This window comes from Chenopodium album, chromosome 19 (assembly GCF_948465745.1).
Source record: "Chenopodium album chromosome 19, dcCheAlbu1.1, whole genome shotgun sequence".
Classification (NCBI taxonomy): domain Eukaryota; kingdom Viridiplantae; phylum Streptophyta; class Magnoliopsida; order Caryophyllales; family Amaranthaceae; genus Chenopodium; species Chenopodium album.
In genome coordinates, this window is record NC_137852.1 from 8,324,883 (window position 1) to 8,347,509 (window position 22,627).

Consider the following 22,627-nt stretch of genomic DNA (forward strand, 5'->3'; position numbering starts at 1 on the left):
ATATATATCACATATGAAATAGACCATACATATATTTCACATATGCCGGTACGAAGACGTTCTCTATCGGATAATATTGCCAACAAGTTTCTAATAAAGATGCATTCGTCTCCTAAAAAAGACAAACCCCGTTATTTTTCGGACGAAAGCTCAGTTGCCAAAAATACGAAGTTCCTAGTTCTCAACTCTTTTGTGCACTCAATTCCGCGCCTAAATTCTCTCCACTCAAGAAATAAATTTACGAACAAATCTACCAATTTCCAAATTCCAACTATGGCTGTTCAATTTCTATAAACCCTACAATCACACAACATCTGGAACAATGGTAATTTGAATCATATATTAGTATATTTGTCATCATTTTTTGTTCATAATAATTTATCGAATGAATCATAATTTGGGCTTGAAATCAATTTTTTGCTGAAATTTAGTGTTTTTGTTGATTACCCTTTTTTGCAGTTTGCAATTTCCGCCATTAACGATACAGATTCGAAGAATCAGTGGGAACCATTAGCTCCTACCAAAGAAGCTCAGGTACCCTTTTCTGGGTTTTAAAAATTACCTTTTTTTTATCTGGGTTTGATCAATTCTATCAATTTATGTTACCCTTTTGTACTGATTTCTGTATGTTGTGCTATATTAAATTTTGGGTTTTTCATATGATCATGTTTGAGATATTTTTGAGGGGCATTGCTTATATTTTGTGTTTGATATATGAATTCTGTTCTGAGTTCTGTGATTGATACTATAATAGCTATCTGGTTGATTGGTGGATTACCATATGTTGTTGGTGAAAATTTTCTTGTAAAGTTCAGATGACTGTGTTTTCGGCTGTGGCAGTTTAGGTTGTTTCGGATCTGATGCATTTTGGAACTTTTCCTGATGAAACCCTAATTTGGCTGACAATGTGACTTCAGATAAGCTGATATGATATCATTGTAAAGGGCATTGTGCTGATTATTGAAGTTGTCTGCTGTTAATTACTTTAGTTATGTGAGTTTTCTCAATTAAATGAGAGAATTGCACTGATGATTAACATCGATATATATATCTAATTGGTGTGCATAGGATTTTGGATGAAATGAGTTTTCAAAAGAAAAATAAAATAAAATTGTGATCAGGGAGAGGATACCATTTTTATTGCCTTGTTAATTTAAAGATGAGGACCTAAGGATTTGGTGCTGATTTATAGTTGTTGTTCCTGCTGGCTTAGTTATATTTTGATTCTAAATCTCCTTATGTTAAGCTAGCTCCTTGTGTTCTTGAATTTTGACCAGAGTAGATGAGACATCCTTTTCTAATAAAATTCACTCTCATGATTCTGTTCGGTACAGGAGTTCCACCTTACGCAAACTTATCACGATGGACTCTTGAAGCTGCAAGCTAAAGACTATAAAAAGGCACGTGAATATCTGGAAGCTATTGTCAAAGATCCTCTGGTGTCTACTACTCAGGTGATTCTTCACTCATATATTTTGATCTAAGTATAGATTCCTTATAAGCTTGGATGAGGAGTCATGAGGTCATTTTTATCCTTAGGTGGAGAGTACTGCAAGTGATGGCCATCTCTTACAACTCAAGTAAGCTGTTGCAACCCCTTAATATACTGCACACAATATCTCTCTGCGTGAATATGTGTATGCTTTTGTTGTTTTCCAATTCGTTTTAGATCCGTATCTTCCTAGAGTAATTATTGCCTTCTTACCCCCCCCCCCCTTTTTTTTTTCCTTAACCTTTAGGTTTGTGCGGTTTTCTTCATGATTATGAACTGACTGTATGACCTAGCTACGTTTTAAATAAACTGTATCATATTCTCTTATATTTCATATTATGAATTTGTATCCTTTATCTCATACTCCATCTTCTCTAAAGGTTGTGATTTGTGAAGAGTGCTTGTTTTTGTAATGATGCAAGACTTTACCACTCCCATGCAATTCTGGTGCTAGAACTTGAAGCATCATATTTTTTAACAGTTACCAGACACCAGCAGTAATTATAAAATTTTGCAGTCATCCCAGAAGCTGAGTGCTGTTTATATAACTAAGTTTAATTCTTCCATTGGCTTTAAGTTTGGTATAAAATTATTGGAATTTAATTTCCCCATTTCTTCATTGATCTGGAGCTAACTAAAAAATTCAACTAGTGTGGATAAGATCCATATTCTGGACCCATAGATCAAAATAATGTTAAAATTGTTAACTGAATGTAACTCCCTTAATGTCTGACTGTCTGTCTGAACCTCTCTCATCCTCCTTCCAATATACCTTCATTAGTGTCAAACCTTTTTCCACCGTGGTTAACAGGTTATCTTTATTAAGCAAGAACTACAGTGTGTGACCTGATTTGTGGCTTATTTGTTGTGTACTTCATTAACTTAATTTTTCACACCATCTTTCCTCCCCTGGTTTCCTTAAGAAGTTTTAAATAGATAAGTGCTAGGGTTTGTTCCTGGGTGCATCACCACATTATAAGGTTTTGGAATCTACTCTGACCCCTGATATTTGATTGCGAGTTGCGACTGCGGGGACAACCATCCACATTGCTTGCAATAGCGGTTTTGTGACCATGTTGCCATCATGACCTTATTCAAGATAAAATTTCTTCATTGATCCCCTTGGCCCATGGCCGCCCATCTTCATTTATGGTGGCCTGGTGCATCAGAACTCAGAAGCTGTGTTGGGGGTGGGGTTGTGGTAAAACTACAGAGGTTCAAGGTTATAGATGTTGAGGAGGGGCTATTTTTGTTTAGAGGAGGGGCATTTGAGACTGGCTTTTTGTAATTATACAGTGAGCTATAACAATTCAAACCTTGGCCAGTGGACCATTGTTGGTTTGTTGGCTTGAATATCATGGCCACAATGAGATTTTTGACGTATTGTTCATTGCATTTCCCCTATACATGGTCATTTATAGTTTCATGGAAGCAATGATAGCAAGGATGAACTTTTCTTCTTATTTTGGTTTAACCCCAAAGTGGGGATTATAATCAATGTTTGTAATGCTTGATGGGGCTGATTATTTATAAAGGGGAGGAAAAGTGCAAATAAAGTAAAATCAAAAGATAATTGAAGGGAACCATCTCTTTGCAATATTATCCTTAATGAGTTAATTCAGAAAATGCTGAATCCATAGAGTCCCTAAATACTTGCGACATGTCTAACAGAGTTACAGGTTATATACTTAGAAGTGCTATATCTATTATTGATTAAGGCTATCTGTTAATAGAATGAAATGCTAACAGGGTAATTATAATAAAATATGGCATTGGAAGCTAGAGAGGTCCAGAACTCCAGATATACCTGATTATTACTCCTAAACAGTATTAGACATGCTACAAAAGATTGATATTCATAGAATTCAAGCTTGTGCTCATACATCAAATATAATTTTTAGGTTCAGCCGTTCAGTCATGCATAAAGTGGTCGTCATCATGTAACTATGGTATTCTCAATCTGCTGATGAGAGATGCATAACTCTTGTTTTGACAAAATGATGATGGATTTAGGCTATGTTCTCCTCAACTTATTTATTTAGTTGTAGCAAAAATGAGTTCTGTTTAAAGAAAATAAGTTCTGTAAAAATAAGTCAAGATCAGCAACAGTTAAGTTCAGAAAAATTATGTTTTTTTTATTTTATTTTATTTTATTATTTTTTTTAGTCGCAAATATAAGCTGAGGAGAACAAGACATTAAGTGGATAAATGTAATATAAGCATTTTATGATGATACAATCCTCCACTTTTATTAAAATTCCTTTAAATTTATGGCCTTTTGAGTAATAGATATCTGCAGCAATGTAGTGCTTTTATTGATTAATGTCATCCGGCCAGTCATTTAGCAGTTCCACCATGTGGATACATATTTTATCTCATTTTTTAATTTTTTTTCAAATCTCATTCCTGACAGGTTTTTGGCCTTGAAGAATCTTGCCACTGTTTTCTTGCAACAAGGTTCTGCACATTATGAAAATGCATTGCACTGTTATCTGCAAGCAGTGGAGATTGATACTAAAGATTCTGTTGTCTGGAATCAGCTGGGTACACTGGCTTGTTCCATGGGTTTATTGAGTATATCTCGATGGGCATTTGAGCAAGGGCTTGTTTGCAGTCCTAACAATTGTAAGCACTAAGTTGGCGTTCTTTACTGATGCATGCTATTAATTGACTGGTTTGCTGCTTCTACAAGTACTTTTGCCTTTTCTATTTGTCAAGAAAGAAGCGTTATTTTTGTCTTTTTCAATGGTGTATGCAGGGAATTGCATGGAGAAACTTTTAGAGGTGCTTATTGCTATAGGAGATGAAGTTGCAAGCCTTGCTGTTGCAGAATTAATTTTGCGCCATTGGCCATCGCATGCTCGAGCTTCACACGTCAAGAGAACTATCGAAGAGTCAGAGCCAGTACCTTTTGCTCCAAGAGGCATTGATAAGCTGGAACCAGAGCATGCCAGACTTAAATTTGTTGACAAGAGAAAAGCATCCAACAGTGATTTGGACATGGACAATGTGCCAAAGAGGTTGAATCAGACGGTTGAATTACAGTTAAAAGAACTCTCGTGGACAGCTCTTGCAGATATTGTCTTGGGACTCTTGAATTCACTTGATGGATCAAATTCTGAGACAGCAGTTGACAATTCTAATTTGTCTGGAAATATGAGAATAGCTATCTGCTTACCTTCAAAACAGGAAGATACCGAAATGCCTTTCGCCTCTTCTTCTCAAAACATCTCAAATGGTGAGTGTGATACAAGAGAGGAAAATATTACTGATAGAAAAGAAATGCATTATTCTGAAGAACAAATATATGAAAGAAGAAGCACCCGTTTGGTCAGCCTTAGGAGCCAGAAAATAGGAAAGGAAGATGCAGAATTTTCTGGGAATAAAGACATGGAGAAAGTTGTGATTCATTCTTTACAACCTTTCATCATAAGTGGACAGCAGATTAAGGATTTGGATTACTCTTCAATTCATTCTCTGGAGAATGAATGGCAAGATGTACACAATTTTGTTATTCAAACTTCAAAAAATTATGGGGCTCATCACTTGGGGCGTTTGCTTTTGGAAGAGGTTGCAAAAAGAGAACTTTTATATCGTGATGCATTTATGAATTTTTTAGAGATGGAAAAATTGACGAGGCTTTGGGGATGTGATAGAACGCCTGAATGCAGTCTCTTTCTGGCTGAGTTATATCATGATCTGGGATCATGTTCACCCAATTCATCTAAAATGGCTGAGTTTATGCATGAGGCATCCTTCCATCTATCGAAAATTGTAGAATCAGTTGCTCTGGAATGGCCTATGGATTTGGGTGTTAATTGGGGTAAAGGTTGCTTTAAGGATGGTAAAACTACTGAAGACTCTGTTCAAGGTTCCTCTGACTGTCCTCAGCGACCAAAATCATCAGTGCATGCACGCATTTTGACTGAGAAAAGTTCTTTTTGGGTACGATTTTATTGGTTAAGCGGTCTTGTGTCGATCTGGGAAGGTAATAGATTGAGGGCTCATGAAGAGTTTTCAGTTTCTTTATCCCTTTTAGAAAACAACAGAAACTTGAACGATATACCTGGTTCTGTTCAATTGCCTCACTGCAAGGTTAATAAAGAGTTGACTACTGATAAAATACTTCATGAAATTAATCTGTTAGAAGTCCAGTTTCTGCTGAAGAATGATGTTGCTGAAATGCTCGAGAAAGAAATGTATACGGAATGCATAGCCTTGCTTGCTCCACTTTTGTTGTCCACAAAAGGTGTTGATGTGGATGTTGCACCTGCAACTGATAAATATGAGGGAGTTACCACTAGTGAACTATCAGCATTAGATGTTTTGATCAAAGCCTGTGAAAAGGTCAATCCTCTGAATGTGGAGGTATACCTGAATTGTCAGAAGCGCAAACTCCAATTACTCATGGTTGCAGCTGGGATAGAAGACTTTGTTGCCTCTTGTGATCTATCTTGTGAGAAGACGGCTCGAAAAGTAATGTCTTACGGAACAGAATCAAAAGATACTTTATCAAACAACTATTTTGATTCAATTGCAGAGCAAGTCAAGGCAATTTCAGAATGTGCATCTCAGGTGAAGAATTTCATTGATCAATACAGAGATCTGGTAATGACCTTATCTTTATCAAATGCTGACATTCCTTTGCCATAGTTTTCCTTCGTGTTCAGTCTCACCAAGCAAAAAAAAAAAAAAAAATGCACTAATCTTGTTGGGAGCAAAAGGTTAGAGGGTCTCTATTGATTTTCATCCTTATCTATGCATAATTGATTGGAGAGGACAACATTATTAAAGAACTTGTAAAAGTACCTCTGTGGAAGGAGATAAGTATAAAGAGAGTATTATGTCATTCTAAAACACAGATATCTAGAAGGAACCTGAGTATATAGTGCTAAGATGTCCCAAATTTCTATAAAATTTCATGTCCTAACACGAGCATTAAAATATTTTAACAAGTGATTTTTTTTTTGGATATTATATATATATATGTTGCTTTGGCGCTGCCGCGCTGGAGGTTTGTTTACCCCATACCAATAAATATTTCATAAAATTTTCTGTTCAAGAAAAGGTCTTTCTAAGGAGATATTGTAAGAAACCATCTATGTTACACAACATGTTTCTACTTCCTAGTAGTATTTGCAGCTAAGTGCATTTGGTGGGAGTTGAAATCGGTGTCATACTTCCAGATAAGTTAAATAGTTTATGAAGTCAGTTTTTGTGCTGCTGTTGACTGAGTATTGTATGGTCCCTCTTTCCTGTCAACCTCCTCCCCCCTCCTCTCCTACACCCACCCACCCAAACCAAAAAAAGGAAGAACAATGTTGTCCTTTTAGGTTTTGGGATATGCATACAGCCATACACAGCATCAACTTGTGTGTTGGCAAGTGGGAAGAGATTTAGGTTACTGTCTTATGAAAAGGATGAAGAAGGATATTATGGAAAGCTAATCTAATAGACTAATATTGATGGTTTGTAGTTTGGTGTGGTTTTAGCAACTTACCTTCTGGGCTATACAGTATACTTTGTCATGGAACAATGTGATGCTGAATATTCTAATCAATCAATTACTTAAACGCTGTTCTGAACTTTTTATTAAATTAAATACCTGGAGATTTATTTAGAAAAAGTACCATTCAAAGGTATTTGTTTGCTTTCTTGTTGTGAAAGGGTATGTGGTTCATTGTGCGTTGAATTTGTTGTGCATGTTGGCTAAAAAATAACATTTTCTCATTTCTCCCTGGCATGTCTAATGTTAGCAGGCACATTATTACTAAACTAGTTGTTTATAAAGAAATTATACTCGTAGACCAAGTTAATTATGGCTTGCATTGGTTTACAAGGCAACTTTTTTCTAATAAACCTTAAGATACCTCAAATTCCAGTGACAAATTTGATAGTATTGTGTGTCTGTGCCGAAATATATCAACTCAGGGTTAATTGATGCTCCCGTTATCTACATATCATGTCATAGTAGAAATTGGATTCTGATACCATTTTGTGGTTATATATGCATGTTTACCTTTTGAAAGCTTTAGCTATTCAATGTCCAACCAATTTAAGATATGGCAATCATTATTTCCTATTGTCACTCACTTTTTCTTGCTTAGTTGTTGATGCAAATTATGAATAGTAAACAAGATTATGGAAATGGTAGCGGTAAATCTGTAATTATCCATTTTTGTATATGTGCATGCTTCTACTAGCTTTGAAGGTTACTTTTACAGCTACTCATATCTGAATTTATTGTTGCAGAAGGATATCAATGTCCCAAGAAACAGTATTGCTGATATCCAGGCTTTGTTGTTGGCACTGATGTGCAACATTGCCAGAATGAGCTTTTGCAAGAAACCTTCCGGCGTCTCGAGTCCAGATCATGGAGAATTGAAGCGAAAATGTTTCTTTGTCAATGCAGCAATTGCATTCTGCAAGCTTCAACACCTGGATCTGACAATCCCCATTAAAACTCAAGTGAGTCATCTGTGCAAAGTATTTCTCCAGGTCATTTTTCTAAGGTTCATGCAATTTTGCAAATTCTTCAATGTTCTTTACCCATCTTGTATCAGGTTGATTTAATTTTAACAATCCATGATGTGCTTGCCGAGTATGGGTTGTGTTGTGTTGGTGAAGATGGCGAAGGGGTGGATGGAACATTTCTTAAACTTGCTATAAAACATTTGTTGGCTATAAAACTTAAGTCTAGTCACCATTCTTTGAGCAAAGAATCCAATGGATCTCATGATGATGCAAGGATGTCTGCGGATGGGCCAAGTGCAGGAATTAGTCCACCTATGGAAGTCTTTACAGGACCTAATGAATTAATAGTTCCAGATACTTATTCCTCTGCTGAAAGCGAACAGGGAAATGTCATAGAGGATGTTCCAATCAACAAATTGAGCAATGGGGAAGAACAAAGCAAGCCGGATTCTCCTACTGGATCTGAACTTTCTGAAGATGAAAGAGAAGAACTTGAATCAGCAATTGATAATGCCTTGAATCAGTGCTTTTTCTGCCTTTATGGTCTAAATCTCCGTTCTGAATCAGGCTTTGAGGATGATTTGGCAGTGCATAGAAACACTAGTCAGGCAGACTATCAGTCCAAAGAGCAGTGTGCTGATGTGTTCAAATATATACTGCCATATGCGAAGGCTTCAACTGTCAGTTTCTTTCTTAATCCCTCTGTATGTTTTAAAGTAGTAGCCTGTATGCGTACTTATTGCCACTACTCTTTTAACTCTTTTTTCTATGCTTGTTGCTTGCAATATCATTCATTTCAGAAAACAGGGCTGCTCAAGCTCCGAAGAGTGCTGAGAGCCATACGCAAACATTTTCCTCAGCCACCAGATGATGTTCTTGCTGGAAATCCCATTGATAAATATTTAGATGATCCAAATCTCTGTGAAGATAAACTCTCAGAGGTGGCAGGATCTGATGAATTTCTCGAATCAATAGTGAAAGCTATATTTCTTGATACAGGAATCCTCAACCAGAAAAAGATTTCAGTTGGAAGGTAAATTAATTGCATTGCTACTTGAGTTTATTCTCTTGCTTTCTTCTTCAATAAATCTTTACTAGTGATGTTATGACTACAGCTGCGAGCCTTATATGGAGGTTTATAGCGACCTGTACTATCTTTTGGCTCAGTCTGAGGAAGCAAGTGCTACTGATAAATGGCCTGGCTTTGTTCTCACCAAGGAAGGGGAGGACTATGTTGAGCAGAATGCAAATGTATCCAAGTATGATTTATTATTTAATCCTTTGCGCTTTGAGAGTTGGCAGCGTCTTGCCAATGTTTATGATGAGGTAAGACTGATCTATTTTATTGTCATAACCACCGAAGCCTTCTTTAACAAGTTTTTTTTAACCCCTGTTAATTCTATGAGCGAATGCTAATTTAGAAAAATGAGAGGGGTATCTTCTTTTATATATTGAAGGAATGTCTCTCTTTGTTGAAACAGGAGGTGGATTTATTGCTAAATGATGGGAGCAAGAATATAAATGTGACTGGATGGAGAAAGAATGCTTCATTGCCTCAAAGAGTGGAGACAAGTAGGAGGAGGAGCCGACGGTGCCTATTAATGAGTTTGGCTTTGGCTAAAACCTCAGAACAACAGGTAATTTGCCTTCTTTCAGTACTTTGCCATGGCTTTGACCTTGTGGATAAGCTTCTCAAGCTGACAACCATCTTACTTCCTTGTATTGACCAAAATGTATAGTGTTCTTGCCTCAAAACAAAAGTGTGAAGGGTGGGATGTTGAAGTGTAAGAGTTTATCAGCTACTAGTAGTGTAGTAGTATCCATATATTTTTTCATTTGAGTATCTGATTTTCATGACGCTTAGAATTGCTGGTCACAGAGTCAAGGAAGGGAATGACAAAGTGAGTCTATGATGCAGACTATCTTGAGAACTAACTTTCTCTCAATCCAAATGGAGGGTGTTTGGGGTGGGTGGGGTGCGGAGAGGGTTGGGGGAAGTTTCTTCTTTTATTTAATTTTTCATTTTTTCTAAAGGTACTGGCATGACTTGCTTATATTTTGCTATCCTTCCGATGTAAACTACAGAGTGAGATACACGAGATGTTGGCACTGGTGTATTATGATGGTCTTCAGAATGTAGTACCATTTTATGATCAAAGATCTGTTGCGCCAACTAAAGATGCAACTTGGATGATGTTTTGTAAAAATGCAAAGAAACATTTTGAGAAGGCTTTTGCACAGAGGTACCTTATGGTCTTTTTGTTCCTCATCATGTATACTCTGTTTTATTAATTTTGGAATTGGTTCTGGAACTTTTATGGGTTTTGATCTGTGATTTTAGGCAGGATTGGTCACATGCATTTTATTTGGGGAAAATTTGTCAAAAGCTGGAATGTTCCCCACAGCTATCACTCTCGTATTATGACAAGGCTATTGTTATAAACCCATCAGCAGTTGATGCGATTTATAGGATGCATGCTTCTCGCTTGAAATTACTTCACACATGTCAGAGGACAAATGTTGAAGATCTTAAGGTGGTATCTAATTTATCTTATATAGAACTCTTATTTATTTTTTCAACCAATTCTATGTTTGGGCATGGAAAGGAATGTTTTTACCAGAAGGATATGTTCAGAAGCTTTTTTTTTTTTTAATTTGCTAGCAGTGCAACTATCTTACTTTTTCCATCCTAAAATAATTATCAGTCTTTAAAAAGTTTACCTGATAAACAGAACTTTCTGTAAATAGTGATTATGTGATTTTGTAAGTCTCGACTCTATCATGCCATGTTTCCTCAAAGTCTTCACACTTGCATGGCATCTTTTAGGAATACTGTTAATTAAGCTCGATTTGCTGGCTCGTATGTCTTTTCAGCCTTCACTGGACAGTTTCTGTAATTGTCTTTTGAACTCTCTGCAAATTGACTTTGCTCTATTTGATCTAGGTTTTTGCAGATTATTCCTTCAATCAGACAACCAAAGAGAAAGTAATGAATATCCTTGATAAAGTAGAGATTGATAGGAAGGAGAATGTCCTATCTGGTCATGATGGCCCTATCCATGAGAAAGTTCATCAATTGGATGAACCCTGGCACATGCTGTATAATGATTGCCTTTCTGCTCTTGAGATATGTGTGGAAGGAGATCTCAAGCATTTTCACAAAGCTAGATACATGCTTGCTCAAGGATTTTACAAAAGAGGTGGAATTGGGGATCTTCAGAAGGCAAAGGATGAGATGTCTTTCTGCTTCAAGTCATCACGCTCTTCCTTCACAATTAACATGTGGGAGATTGATAGTTCTGCAAAAAAAGGAAGGTTTAAACTCCATTCATTCTATATTAAATTACCTTTCCTCAATCTTGATGATGCCTTTCATTTCTGTGGGGCAAAAATTTTAGCATATGTGGCCCAATTTACTATTTTGAGACTTCATGAAAAGTTTGTGGGTACTCTATAGACTGTACAATCATTTAAAGGGGCTTTACCTGTCTTGTCTTTGGTGTCAGACGAAAAGCACCTGCTGTTGCTGGGAGCAAAAAGGTCCTTGAAGTTAACTTGCCAGAAAGTTCTAGGAAATTTATAACTTGCATAAGGAAGTACTTGCTATTCTATTTGAAACTCCTGGAGGAGACTGGAGACCTTTGCACCCTTGATCGAGCATATGTTACTCTCCGAGCAGATAAGCGGGTAATGTAGATTAATTCTTTTACATGTTGTACTGTTGCCTATGATCTCTTACATTTCACTAGTATTAATTTATAATGAATACTAGGCTAAACTAGAAACAAAAGAAGTTACTGGGATAGAAGACCAACAATGTTTCAAATTTGTAGTACATATGATTAAGAGATATTCTCAATTGAGTGGGCCAGATGGGTGATTGTTTTATTTACTTTCTTCTGTGAAGAGAAGCTACTACATATTGATATTCCGCCCCTAGCAAATCACTCGGATAAGAGCAGAAAAGGCTGACCTCCATAAAATTTATAAGATTTCACTCCTATATTCTAACAAAATCTCACATGGGGGTGTGTGCAATGCTCCAAAATTGTAGCTGGACTATTCATCTAATACAACATAACCACATTGTAGAGCTGACTTCATGAAAGTTAGCCAATTTCCCATTCTTTATACTTGAAAGGGTTTGTTTCTGAATTGTGAGCCCAGCTTTCATCCCATCCATTCCTCTAGGTACTGACAGCTGTACCTTAAGAGCTGAAATTAACTCAGAGATCTGAAAAGTTATAGAATTTTAAAACTTAATAGAGTCAGCCGTTAACTAGCACCCAACAAATACAATGGAGATAAGCAACTTTGAATCCATCTCCTCCACCTAGGCCTTTGGCGTTATTTTATCCTTGGCTGCCATTTCATCAAGATTCATGCTTCCTACCCAAGTTGAAGGAATTTTAAATATCCAGTTTCTTTTCTTTCTTCTCATTTAATTTTCCTTCTTTGTCTTGTTTTAATTTTTGGCTTATGAATTTGAGTCTTTGTTCTTTCTGTAGAAGTCGTATAGCTCGTGTACTTAGTTGGATTTCTCTTGCCCCTTTCCTACCTTAGTCCTGAAAAAAGGAAAAGGAAAAGGAAAGGCCGGATTTAAAGTTTTATCTTAACAAAGTAGGGGGGGGGGGGGGGGGTGGAGGTGGCTCTTAATTTATTTCATAGGAATTGAAACCAATTCAGGTCAAGTGTTGAAAAAGTCAAGATGGCACAGTTATTCAAATTATATGGCTCACATAAAAGTCCATCATTATGAAATTACTAAATTTGCCCAATCATGAAAACATGTTCCTCGGGTCCGAAATTGACTGTCTGAAATAAGAATGCAATAGTTGTAAATCTCAATATTTGATCAATGATAATCTTAATAAAACTCATTAGGTTCATCTTCAATAAAGTTAGTTACTAGAAATTTGATTATGTAAGACTGTAAGTTAAAGATGGTTAAAAACTTACCTTGACCTTAAAATGTTCATCTAAACTGTCAATTCCGGATGAGAGTGTAGCTATTATTTAGTAACATAAAATGTTGTGAAACCTTTTGTTTTAAAATAGAATGAGAGAAGGAACGTCTTTAAGATAGTAACTACGTATCTGTGATGTTCCTGTATTGCCTCTGATCTTATCCTTGGCTTGACAGCCCTGAACAAACTCTGCCCTCATGTATATATAGGAACTTATCATTTTCTTATCTTATAATGTTATACCTGAAGCCATGTTCTTTTTGAGGGATAATGTGATGGTGTGATCCTGTGCACTTCTCTATGACCAGTTTTCCACTATACCATTGCTTTGTATTGGGTGTAGGGAAAGGGATAATATTGGTAGTGCATAATATATGTGAGGATTAGCTTGAAGAAGAAGCGAGTGACTTAAAGGGAAAATAGGGGAACTTTTTGTATTGAAGAGATTAAAGGGGAGAGAGCAATGAGAAGAATTGATAAGTTGGTTTTAGCTTTACTTAGCTTTGGGAGAGTATCAAGTCTCTCAAATTCTTGACATCTATCATTTATATCTGTAATTTCAGCTTTATTAATCAAAATCATCATTTTCAACTCTTCTTCATTTTCAGCTCTTTTTCATTTCCTTCAATATTCTAACTGTTGCTAACAGTTTAACCAAAATATATATTGAACTTCTTGATGTCAATGTCAACATGAACTTATGTTATCGGAATATCGGCATTGAGGAGGAATACTTTATGGGTTCCTTTATGTTATACCTTCTTTCCTCATTTGTGGGCGTGTGCATATATTTGGCCTTCTGGTGCCTGCTGGTCTGGAAAGAAGGAAATATTATCTAACAAATTATTTGAATCCAGTTCTCCTTATGCTTGGAAGATCTGGTTCCTGTGGCTCTTGGGAGGTACTTAAAGACTCTTATCTTGTCCATGTCGTCAACTGATGGTTCTGCCTCTACTCCTGCAAAAAGCTCTCCTGAGCAGATACTTGAGAAGATGTTTACTTTGTTCATGGAGCAGGCAAGCCTTTGGCCTGATATTTGCAGTTCGACAGAAATTAAGTGCCCAGAATTATCAGAAAGCACATTATATGGGTAATTTATGTTCAGCTACTTATTTCTTTTATCGGTCTTCAGCAAGTTTATTTTGATATCTTCATGCTACTATTGCTTGTTTCTTTCCCTTTTCAATTATATATTTTCAGAATTCTAAATTTTTCATGGAGACTATCACAAAATATGCTTGACTTTAATGTTCTCCACTGTAATCAATTATCATGAACTCATTTTGAAACTAAGGCCCCTTATTGTACTCGATATTAGCAGTCAAATTTGAAATTGAACTGAAATGGGCAGATGCATTATTTTCTTTATCTGCTCTTAATGCAGTTATCTCCACCAATATCTATATTCATTGGAGAAAGATGTCAAGCTTGAAGTCCTTGAAGGCTTAAATGAGAAGATACGGAAACGTTGCAGAAATCCAAAACTGTCGAATGATAGCAGCTGCTCTGGGGTTTTCAAACATGCTTCTGTTGCCTGGTGCAGATCTCTTGTAATCAATCTTGTTAAGATCACACCATTACATTCTAGTGCCTGTGGTGAAGCAACTGCTTCAGACAATGAGCAGCTTTTGTGTCTAGATTTGCGAACCAAAGATTTCTGGTATCCTTCATTTGGAAATTCAGCTCACCTTGCAATTCTTGAAACAAAATGGAATACATTATTGTCAAAATTTGAGCATGTTGTAGTCAAGAAAGCTTCAGAGGAAAATCTGGAAACAGCAAATTCTCTGCTGAGATCTACTTACAGCTTTTATCGTGATAGTTCATCGATAGTTCTCCTATCTGGTTTGAATCTCTTCTGGGTTCCAGCTCGACTGATCACAACTGGGCAGTTTAACCACAGTGCAGATGGGGTTGAAATTGTCGATGTGAGTGTACCACGGAAACTTTTAATGTGGGCATACACACTATTGCACGGGCGATGCCCAAGTATCTCTGCTGTTGTCAAGTACTGTGAAGAAAATGTTAAGGTACATGAACTATATTTTGCCGTATTCTGCAATCATGTATTTACTTTTAATTATGCATTCATAATTCATATAAGTAAACTCATTATGTTCAGTATTTTAGCATGATCTTTTGTGACCTTGCATTTTTAGATTTTGGTAAGTTTTCCTTTGGATGAAATTGGATATAGAGTAGAATTTAAGGGAAAGCTGTATATCCTTGAGTTGTATACAACCTAAGCTAGCTCATACAAGAACAAAGCTCAGGCTCATCCTAGCGTTTACAGCCCAAAGCTCAAATAAATACATGCTCATCATTAATCCTAATTACTTCAACATCTTTCTATGCAAGCTTCTTTCAGATGGGAGCTCTATTGCTCAAATACTTATTGTATATATAAAATAAAATAAAACTGATATAATCTGAGTAATTTAAAGAACTATACTCCGTATATTGTAATTCCTGAGCCCCTAATATCTCTTTCAGTATGCTCTGCACCTCAAATTTCATTTTACCTAATGCTATGCTTTTATCCCAGACGAAAAGCAAAAAAGCAAGCAATGCCTTATCCTCGGCTTCCACCACCAGCATGCCAACTGTTCCAACTCCTCAGTCAGGTATGTAAATCTTATTGATAAATTTTATGAACCTTATTGTTAGAAGAAAAAAAGGTCTCTACATACTGTATTATCTGTGGCCATCTTTCTTTATGGTTCCCCTCATGCTTCTAAATTCTTTTCTTTCTTGGAATGTTTCTTCATTGTATTGTTACAGCAGTTGTTGGTGGTTGTAAAGACGGTGTGGCAAGTCATGTTGGATGCAGTGAAGCTGCAGGAATCGCTCCCTTAGCTGATATGCAATCTTCCATTTTGCCTGAAGCATGTAAAAATTTGGGAACAAACACTTCCCCTAACACAAATGACAGCCAAAAGATTTTATCCGCAGCTCAACAACTACACCATTGTAATAATTCTACTGTCTCAGAAAGGAGAACTTTTGATCTTAATAGTGACGCAGAACCTGAAAGAAATTGAAATTTTTGACATGATGAATCTTGCCTTTTGTGCATTATTTATATATATATATTGAGTGAAATAAGGCAATTTTCGCGTTTACATTGTATATGACCTAGTCCCTCCATTTTGAGTATCTGTTTTGCTTCTGCAGCCTCTCACTCACTCACATGAAGGAAACTAGGAACATTACCTATCTGGAATTTGGCAAATCAAATCTCGAAATGACAAAATCACACCTTAGGCTCAGTTGTATGTCGATTCTTTAGTGTTAAATCTTTAACATACATTTTTAGTGTTAAATCTCTACCTTTCAATTGACTAGATATATAAATTGATTAAAAAAAATAATATTGGATTTCTTAATCCCTTCTTTTGACACTCTCATGATTTTTTTTTTTTTTTTTTTTTTTGACTGGCTCTCACTCATGATTTCGTTAATGATAGCATAACATTAGATAATGCAATTATGTTCATTCTGATATCGAATGAATAGCACTAGATTTTGACCTTCTCATCCAAAAATCATCCTTCTTGTTATCTAAACTAAAATAATAGGCAACCATTGAAATTAATTATAAACGATGATTAAAATGTAAATTTCAATATCATGTTATTAATTATGGTGAACACATTTTTTTTCAATTATAATGTATGGTAGACATAAAAGTTTCTAACTCTTGTTTTATTTTTCTTAATTTAACTTTTTCAATTAACAAACAAATTGAATGGACACGATTGCTCTTTAAGTGTAATATGTTAAGATTTTTGTATAGCACTATAACATCTACCATTACATGTAGCCATTGAATAGTCTTCCTAACTGAATTAACCTAAAAAAAAATAAAGCAAATATTAAAAATTTCAAACACATTATAAATCTATGAAATTTTATAATTTCACAACTATTTCCATTCTCAAAAGTAATTTTAGAAAATTGGCTAATTTTATTTTTTTTAAAAAAAAATCATAAATTTATTTTCCAACTTTTTTATCTTTATTTAACCTTCCTAGTATTTTATTTGTATTTCCTTAGCATTGTGGATGACCCATTCCTCACTCACCAGTCACTACATTCCTTCATTCAACTCCTCCTTCCGACCCCATTTTTCCGGCGAATTCGGCGGCGACGGTGACGGAGCCAGCGATCAGCTCTGCCCTAATCACCAATTTGATTACTAGCACTACCTCTATCTTCTCAGGTATTTGGATTTATCTTTCATTCACAAATTCTTTTTACACTTAAATTATTTCGAATTATTCCCCTAATGTAATTGATTTTTGTTTGAATTTCTTTTGAGAAAGTTTTGTTAGGATTTATAATTTTCTTTAATTCGGTTATAATCGTTGATATAGAATTTTTCCTTTTTTTTTTTTTTTTTTGTTGGGATTTCAATTTGTTATTTATGTAGTTTTGGTTATGGTTGATGTTCATGAAAGCGACATTATTACAATTTTAGTAGTTTTTATATTAAAGTTATGCTCAATCTATGATGATTATTAGTGTACTGGTAATTAAATCAACAACATTGATATTTTAAACGAATGTGTTGATGTAAAATGATTATAGACGGGAAAGTATAGTTAATTGGTAAGATTGTATTGAGCAAAATGAGTTGTATACGCAATTACACATGCAGATTTACAATATGTGATTTGGAAATAATGTTGCATTCCTTGCATACTAATGGACCTTGTGCTTATCTATTTATCTTACTCGGAGTTTTTTCGGTACTGGCTTAAAAACATCTAATAGTGCTTCTTTTCCATGGTTTTATGGTGTGTAAGATTTACATTTTTGTCTGTACTTGGTTTCATGGTTTTTATTGTTTAGTTTGCAAATTACAAGTATTAGAATTTAGAATGATTTACAAAAATAAGGCTATTGTAGCTCTAATTCTTGGTTATAAGAACATTTACTTGTAGGACTACAGTTTTATCGTTCTTGTGCACATAAGCTCATTATACTTAGTTTGGTTTTTTTAATTCTATAGTAGATGTTTGGATATCATTTTTTAACAATTACAAACTATTAAACATTAGATATTTATACTTTTATCTTGTATATATCATTAATTGATATTAACTTGCCATGCAACCTAGGCGTACTATCACCATACTCACCATCTTCACTCGTAAGAAGTTGTTAAGTTTATACTACCAAGCTTAAGCACTTTATGTGACGGGCCAACATTACTTCAGAGATGCTCTGTACTTGTATATGTTGGATAGGCTACAGATAGCCAAATATAACTAACCTGGTTTCTTATGTTCCTTCCTTCTAATTCCTCCCTCTTCCTTTATCTCAAACTAGAATAAGACATACCAGATTTTAAAACCCGCTGCACTCACAGTCTCACTTCCAGGTCAAAGCTTACTCTCTCATTAACTTATCTTATCTTCACTAGGCCAAATTCAGAATTTGTAGAAAATTTGGAGCTGAATGGAGATTGAGTTTTAACAGATGGGGAGGGGTTTTGATGGCGGGAATTTCAGTTCTTATTTTTCAGCATCTAAATTTAAATTGGCTCAGTTTGCAGTTCGAAGACATGAAATTCAGTCTTCATCATAATTTACAGTTTCTTTTGTAGGGATTTATTTCCAAGGGAGAGGGTGAAGAGCACCTCTCATTTGTGTTTATTTTGTAAAGATGAATTAATTTTTAATCTTTAAACTCATCTTCTTCTTTTTTTTCAACATTGCACACTGCAACTATTAAATTTTGTTGCCTTTTGCAAATTTGTTTGCTCTCTTGTTGATAAATCCGTTTGATTAAGAGAATCAGCTCTAGATTTGGGTTAGTTTGAAGTGGGGATTTTGTTCAACATAATTTTTTCTATGCTTGGGAGAGGTGTTAGATATGGGTAGATGACACATTATGTTGGAATTGGTTTAGTTTAATTGTGTATTTTTGCAACACCCAATGACTTATTCTGAAAATTGTGGTTGCTTTCTATTTTAGGTCATAAGCTGTACTGAATGTTACCTGTTGGCTCTTTACAATTATAATAATCGTATTTTGTGATAGAATGGCAGTATTATTCATTACATGCTGTTTTGTTAGCTCTTTATCCAATTGCTTAGCTCTTGTTCCTGTATTTTTGTCCGCCAAAAATAGCTAGGGGGTGGGTGAGGCATCAATTCACAAACTACCGGTGTTGAAGAAAAGAGTGCAGGCAAATGGCAAGCTGCTGCAGCAGAGCAATGGTTGCATTTAGAACAGGAACAAACATATTAGTTGGTAGTACGAGAAGCACTACTGCAATTCCCAGTTTGCTCATAAAGAAGCGAGAAAGACGTAATTACTCCATTAAATCATCCTCTTTTGATCCACCTGATGTGGGTCGGTTGGCTGAAACTGCTCGTATCTCTCTCACCCCCCAGGAGGTAAAAGTAAAACAATACTAGCACATTCTTTTCTGCAGTTTGGTCACACCTATTTTTGTTCTTTTAACAATTTTCCACGGCTTGAGCGGGATTTGTTAAGCTGTTTGTCTTCTGGTTTTAGGTTCAAGAATTTGGTCCTAAAATTCAGCAAGTCGTTGAGTGGTAAACCTTCCCATCTTGCCTACTATCCATTCGTTCAGTTTAAGCTTATGTAATTTATGATTGCTTGCATTTTTAAATTCGGGTTTTCCACATTTTAATGGCTGATTAGTCTCTCTTCCTTGTTGTGATGCTAAAATCGTCCATAGTCATATTAGCTTCAGAACTTGCAGAAACTTGAAAGTTGATTTTAACCTTCAAAAATCAAATTGGAATTATTTATATTTCCCGGGGGTGGGGGGGTAGACCAGTTTTTTTTCCCCTAAATATTTAATAGATAGGTCAAAGAATATGATATTACCAATTCAAGCTGCCTTAATGAAGAAAAAAAACATATGGAAATAAGATGACAGAGACAGAAGCTTGGAGCTACCTTCTTCCAGATGTGACCCCTACGCCCATATAGAACTGCAGATAATACTCCAAGTACAGCACCTGAGTATTCTGCAAGAATTGCTCTGAGTTGAACAACTGTAATTGTTAATTACTTAATTTACTTGTCTCATAGTGTTACCATATGCGGAAAAAGGAAACACAAGCAACATATATAGAAACAATGTTGAAGAATAAACAGGAAAATGCAACAAAAATGACAACTGGAAATATTAAGTTCATCATCCTGGTTTATTAAAGGATGCTATCAACTGGTACTTTGTTGGGGGGGAAGCACATTTCAATCATCGCCAATGAAGTAATTTATGTAGATTCTTGTTCCATATGCTGAACTAAGGAAGGTTAACCTAGGAACGTTTACTGATTTTGTTTAAATAATCTACATATGACATAGGATTGTGAATTTATTTGTTTTTTCTTTGTCCCTTTGGGGTTTTTAATATTCATGGATTAATGCTGTCTTGTGGTAAAATAGTTTTTAAGAGGCAATTTTCTTACCTTGGTTATTGGGTGTGTTGCATCATTGCATGATTTACAGCAGGACAACCTTGATCTAAAATAAGAATTTGCTTGGGCTGTAATTAACATTTTCTAGTTTCTTGTGCTGTCTCGTCTTAGCTTATAGGATTTTCTTTCCTGGTTTATTTATTAGGTTTGGACAACTGCAAGCTGTCGATCTTGAAAGTATTGAACCAGCCATTCGTTCAGGTAATAGTATTTACTCTTCTAACTCCCACTAGCTTCTGCAATATGACACCCCTTTCTTTGTGTAATCAAAGAAATCATTACGTTTGCAAGATTCCTCTGAGTGCATTATTATTTTGACTTCGGAATGTCATAGGATTGTAAATCATATGGAAATGATATAAGATTTCGTTTCAAGACAAGGATATATTTGCTTCTAGTGTTTATGCAAATTTAATGTGGAAAAAAGTCTGCATTCAACCATTGTTATCGAGAATACACTTATACACCTTTTTTTTTTTTTTTTTTGTCGAATACTATCTTGTCAAACCTATCTTCACTACTGCTTTCTCTAAGCTCTAATATCAAATTGATCTCCTCCAATCCTCTTTACAGCCCCCCTCTTATGATTTATCAACTTGTCTAAGAAGCGATGCAGTCATTTACTGAATTTTGTGAATAGCCTCTTCTTAAGTGCATGATGCACAGTATATGAGCTTTTTTCTTGCAAGGATTCTCCTAATATATTGTTTATCTCTTTGCCTCATCCCTGAACTGTTGAAATTTGATAATGTACTAGTTTGATGTAAGTGTATTGTGATTCACTAAATAATGACATTGTTCTAACAGACATGTATATGATCTTGTTTACCCTCTTCTGCAATGAGCATTGAATTCTTAGTCTTGAGTCTGACTTTTTAAGAAACATTCACTAGGAGAACTTGTAGCCCTTTAGGACCTTTGCCTGTGCTGATTTGTGAAAACCAAATCAAAGTGTTTGCGTCATTGGCATGTAGAATTCCGTTGTTATGATTTGCTAGAATTAAATTTTACATTATTATACCTGAGAATATTGGTTGCATTACATGATAATCTAGATAACTACTTTAATAAGCATTGAATATATATCCCTGATACGATATGGCAATGTACAAATCTCCTATCTAACTTCAAAAAGTAATCATATGTGCAGAAATTGATGGTGACAATTTACGTGAAGACATCCCTCAAACATTTGACAATTGGTAAAAAATTCTTCTTTTTCATAGCCATTTTGATTGCCCTTAAAGTTCAACTTCTTATGTAAACTAAGTCTCCTGTTTCTACTGTACAGGGAAGCTATTATATCTGCGATTCCCAGTTATGAGGAACCATACATCAAGGTGCCCAAAATTTTGAACAAAGAGTAACAGCAGATAAGTTTTTTTTTTTTGTATCAAGAAATTTCTGAAGATGTTCAATGATTCTTAGGCAGAACAAAATCTAAACTAGAAGTGAATCAGCCCATCTTTTTCCGAAACCAGTATAGTTTCAGCTTTTGATTATGAAGCTGTGAAATCATTTCTTGTTGTCAATCCTCATAGTATTGGCTCTGACCGTGAATCTTTAAATTTGTTTTCTTCATTTTGTACGTTGATTTTAATTTTTTATTTTTTTTACTGAATAATTAATACTAGTAGTTCATTACAAGTTTATTGACTCTAGCTGTGCTCAGATTGGTGCAACAGTTACCTCAAACCAAGTTGTTGGAATTGAAGGTGTAATAGAGCTACCTTATACTATATGTTACTACTTGCTAAGTTCCATTTTGAATTTTAGACTATAGCTCAACCCATCATACAAACACTATCTTCTCCATTTACAAACACTGTCTTCTCCATTTACAAACACTGTCTTCTCCATTATTACTTTTATTATTACAATTCAACCGTAAAACAGTTGAGAAATCACTGTTGCAGCATACTTTCTTTGTTCTTTTTAGTTGTAACCTTAGGATTTCAGCACTATTTACACTCTAAAAGTAGTCATGTATTATCTTGTTAGATTCGTCTCAATTTGTTCTTTATTAGATTTTATTTAAGTCTAATTTTTACCAAAATGCAACAAAGATATTAATAGTTTAAATTGTGCATTATTAAGTGTGAAACTCTCAGTGTTGTAAGTAAAACTCTTAGTTTAAATTGTGCATTAGTAAAGTAATATTTTCCTTTTTTTTTAGTCCCAAGATTGAGGATTTCACAATTGCCTATGCACATTATCTAACTTAAATA

The 22,627-nt window shown here is 35.2% G+C and overlaps 2 protein-coding genes across 3 annotated transcripts; both read left to right on the top strand.

Moving 5' to 3' along the window:
• The first annotated feature begins 124 nt into the window (after positions 1-124).
• LOC145595843 (calcineurin-binding protein 1-like) lies at positions 125-16,062 on the top strand. 2 transcript variants are annotated; one of them, XM_081652278.1, is made up of 19 exons: positions 125-325; positions 460-534; positions 1,335-1,454; positions 1,540-1,580; positions 3,906-4,117; positions 4,251-6,100; positions 7,745-7,960; positions 8,056-8,646; positions 8,767-8,999; positions 9,082-9,292; positions 9,448-9,603; positions 10,052-10,209; positions 10,308-10,500; positions 10,911-11,281; positions 11,473-11,653; positions 13,791-14,023; positions 14,318-14,963; positions 15,479-15,557; positions 15,715-16,062. In XM_081652278.1, the coding sequence occupies exons 1-19, from the start codon at positions 323-325 to the stop codon at positions 15,972-15,974; spliced, it is 5,829 nt and encodes a 1,942-aa protein (XP_081508404.1). In that variant the 5' UTR covers positions 125-322; the 3' UTR covers positions 15,975-16,062. The 2 variants fall into 2 exon arrangements, with proteins under 2 accessions (XP_081508404.1, XP_081508405.1); XM_081652279.1 differs by having other exon boundaries at positions 15,718-16,062.
• Positions 16,063-16,977: 915 nt separating this feature from the next.
• On the top strand, positions 16,978-22,056 carry LOC145594863 (glutamyl-tRNA(Gln) amidotransferase subunit C, chloroplastic/mitochondrial-like). The gene is made up of 6 exons (XM_081651207.1): positions 16,978-17,155; positions 19,072-19,340; positions 19,462-19,502; positions 20,545-20,600; positions 21,550-21,601; positions 21,691-22,056. The coding sequence occupies exons 2-6, from the start codon at positions 19,134-19,136 to the stop codon at positions 21,764-21,766; spliced, it is 432 nt and encodes a 143-aa protein (XP_081507333.1). The 5' UTR covers positions 16,978-17,155; positions 19,072-19,133; the 3' UTR covers positions 21,767-22,056.
• Positions 22,057-22,627: the final 571 nt, after the last annotated feature.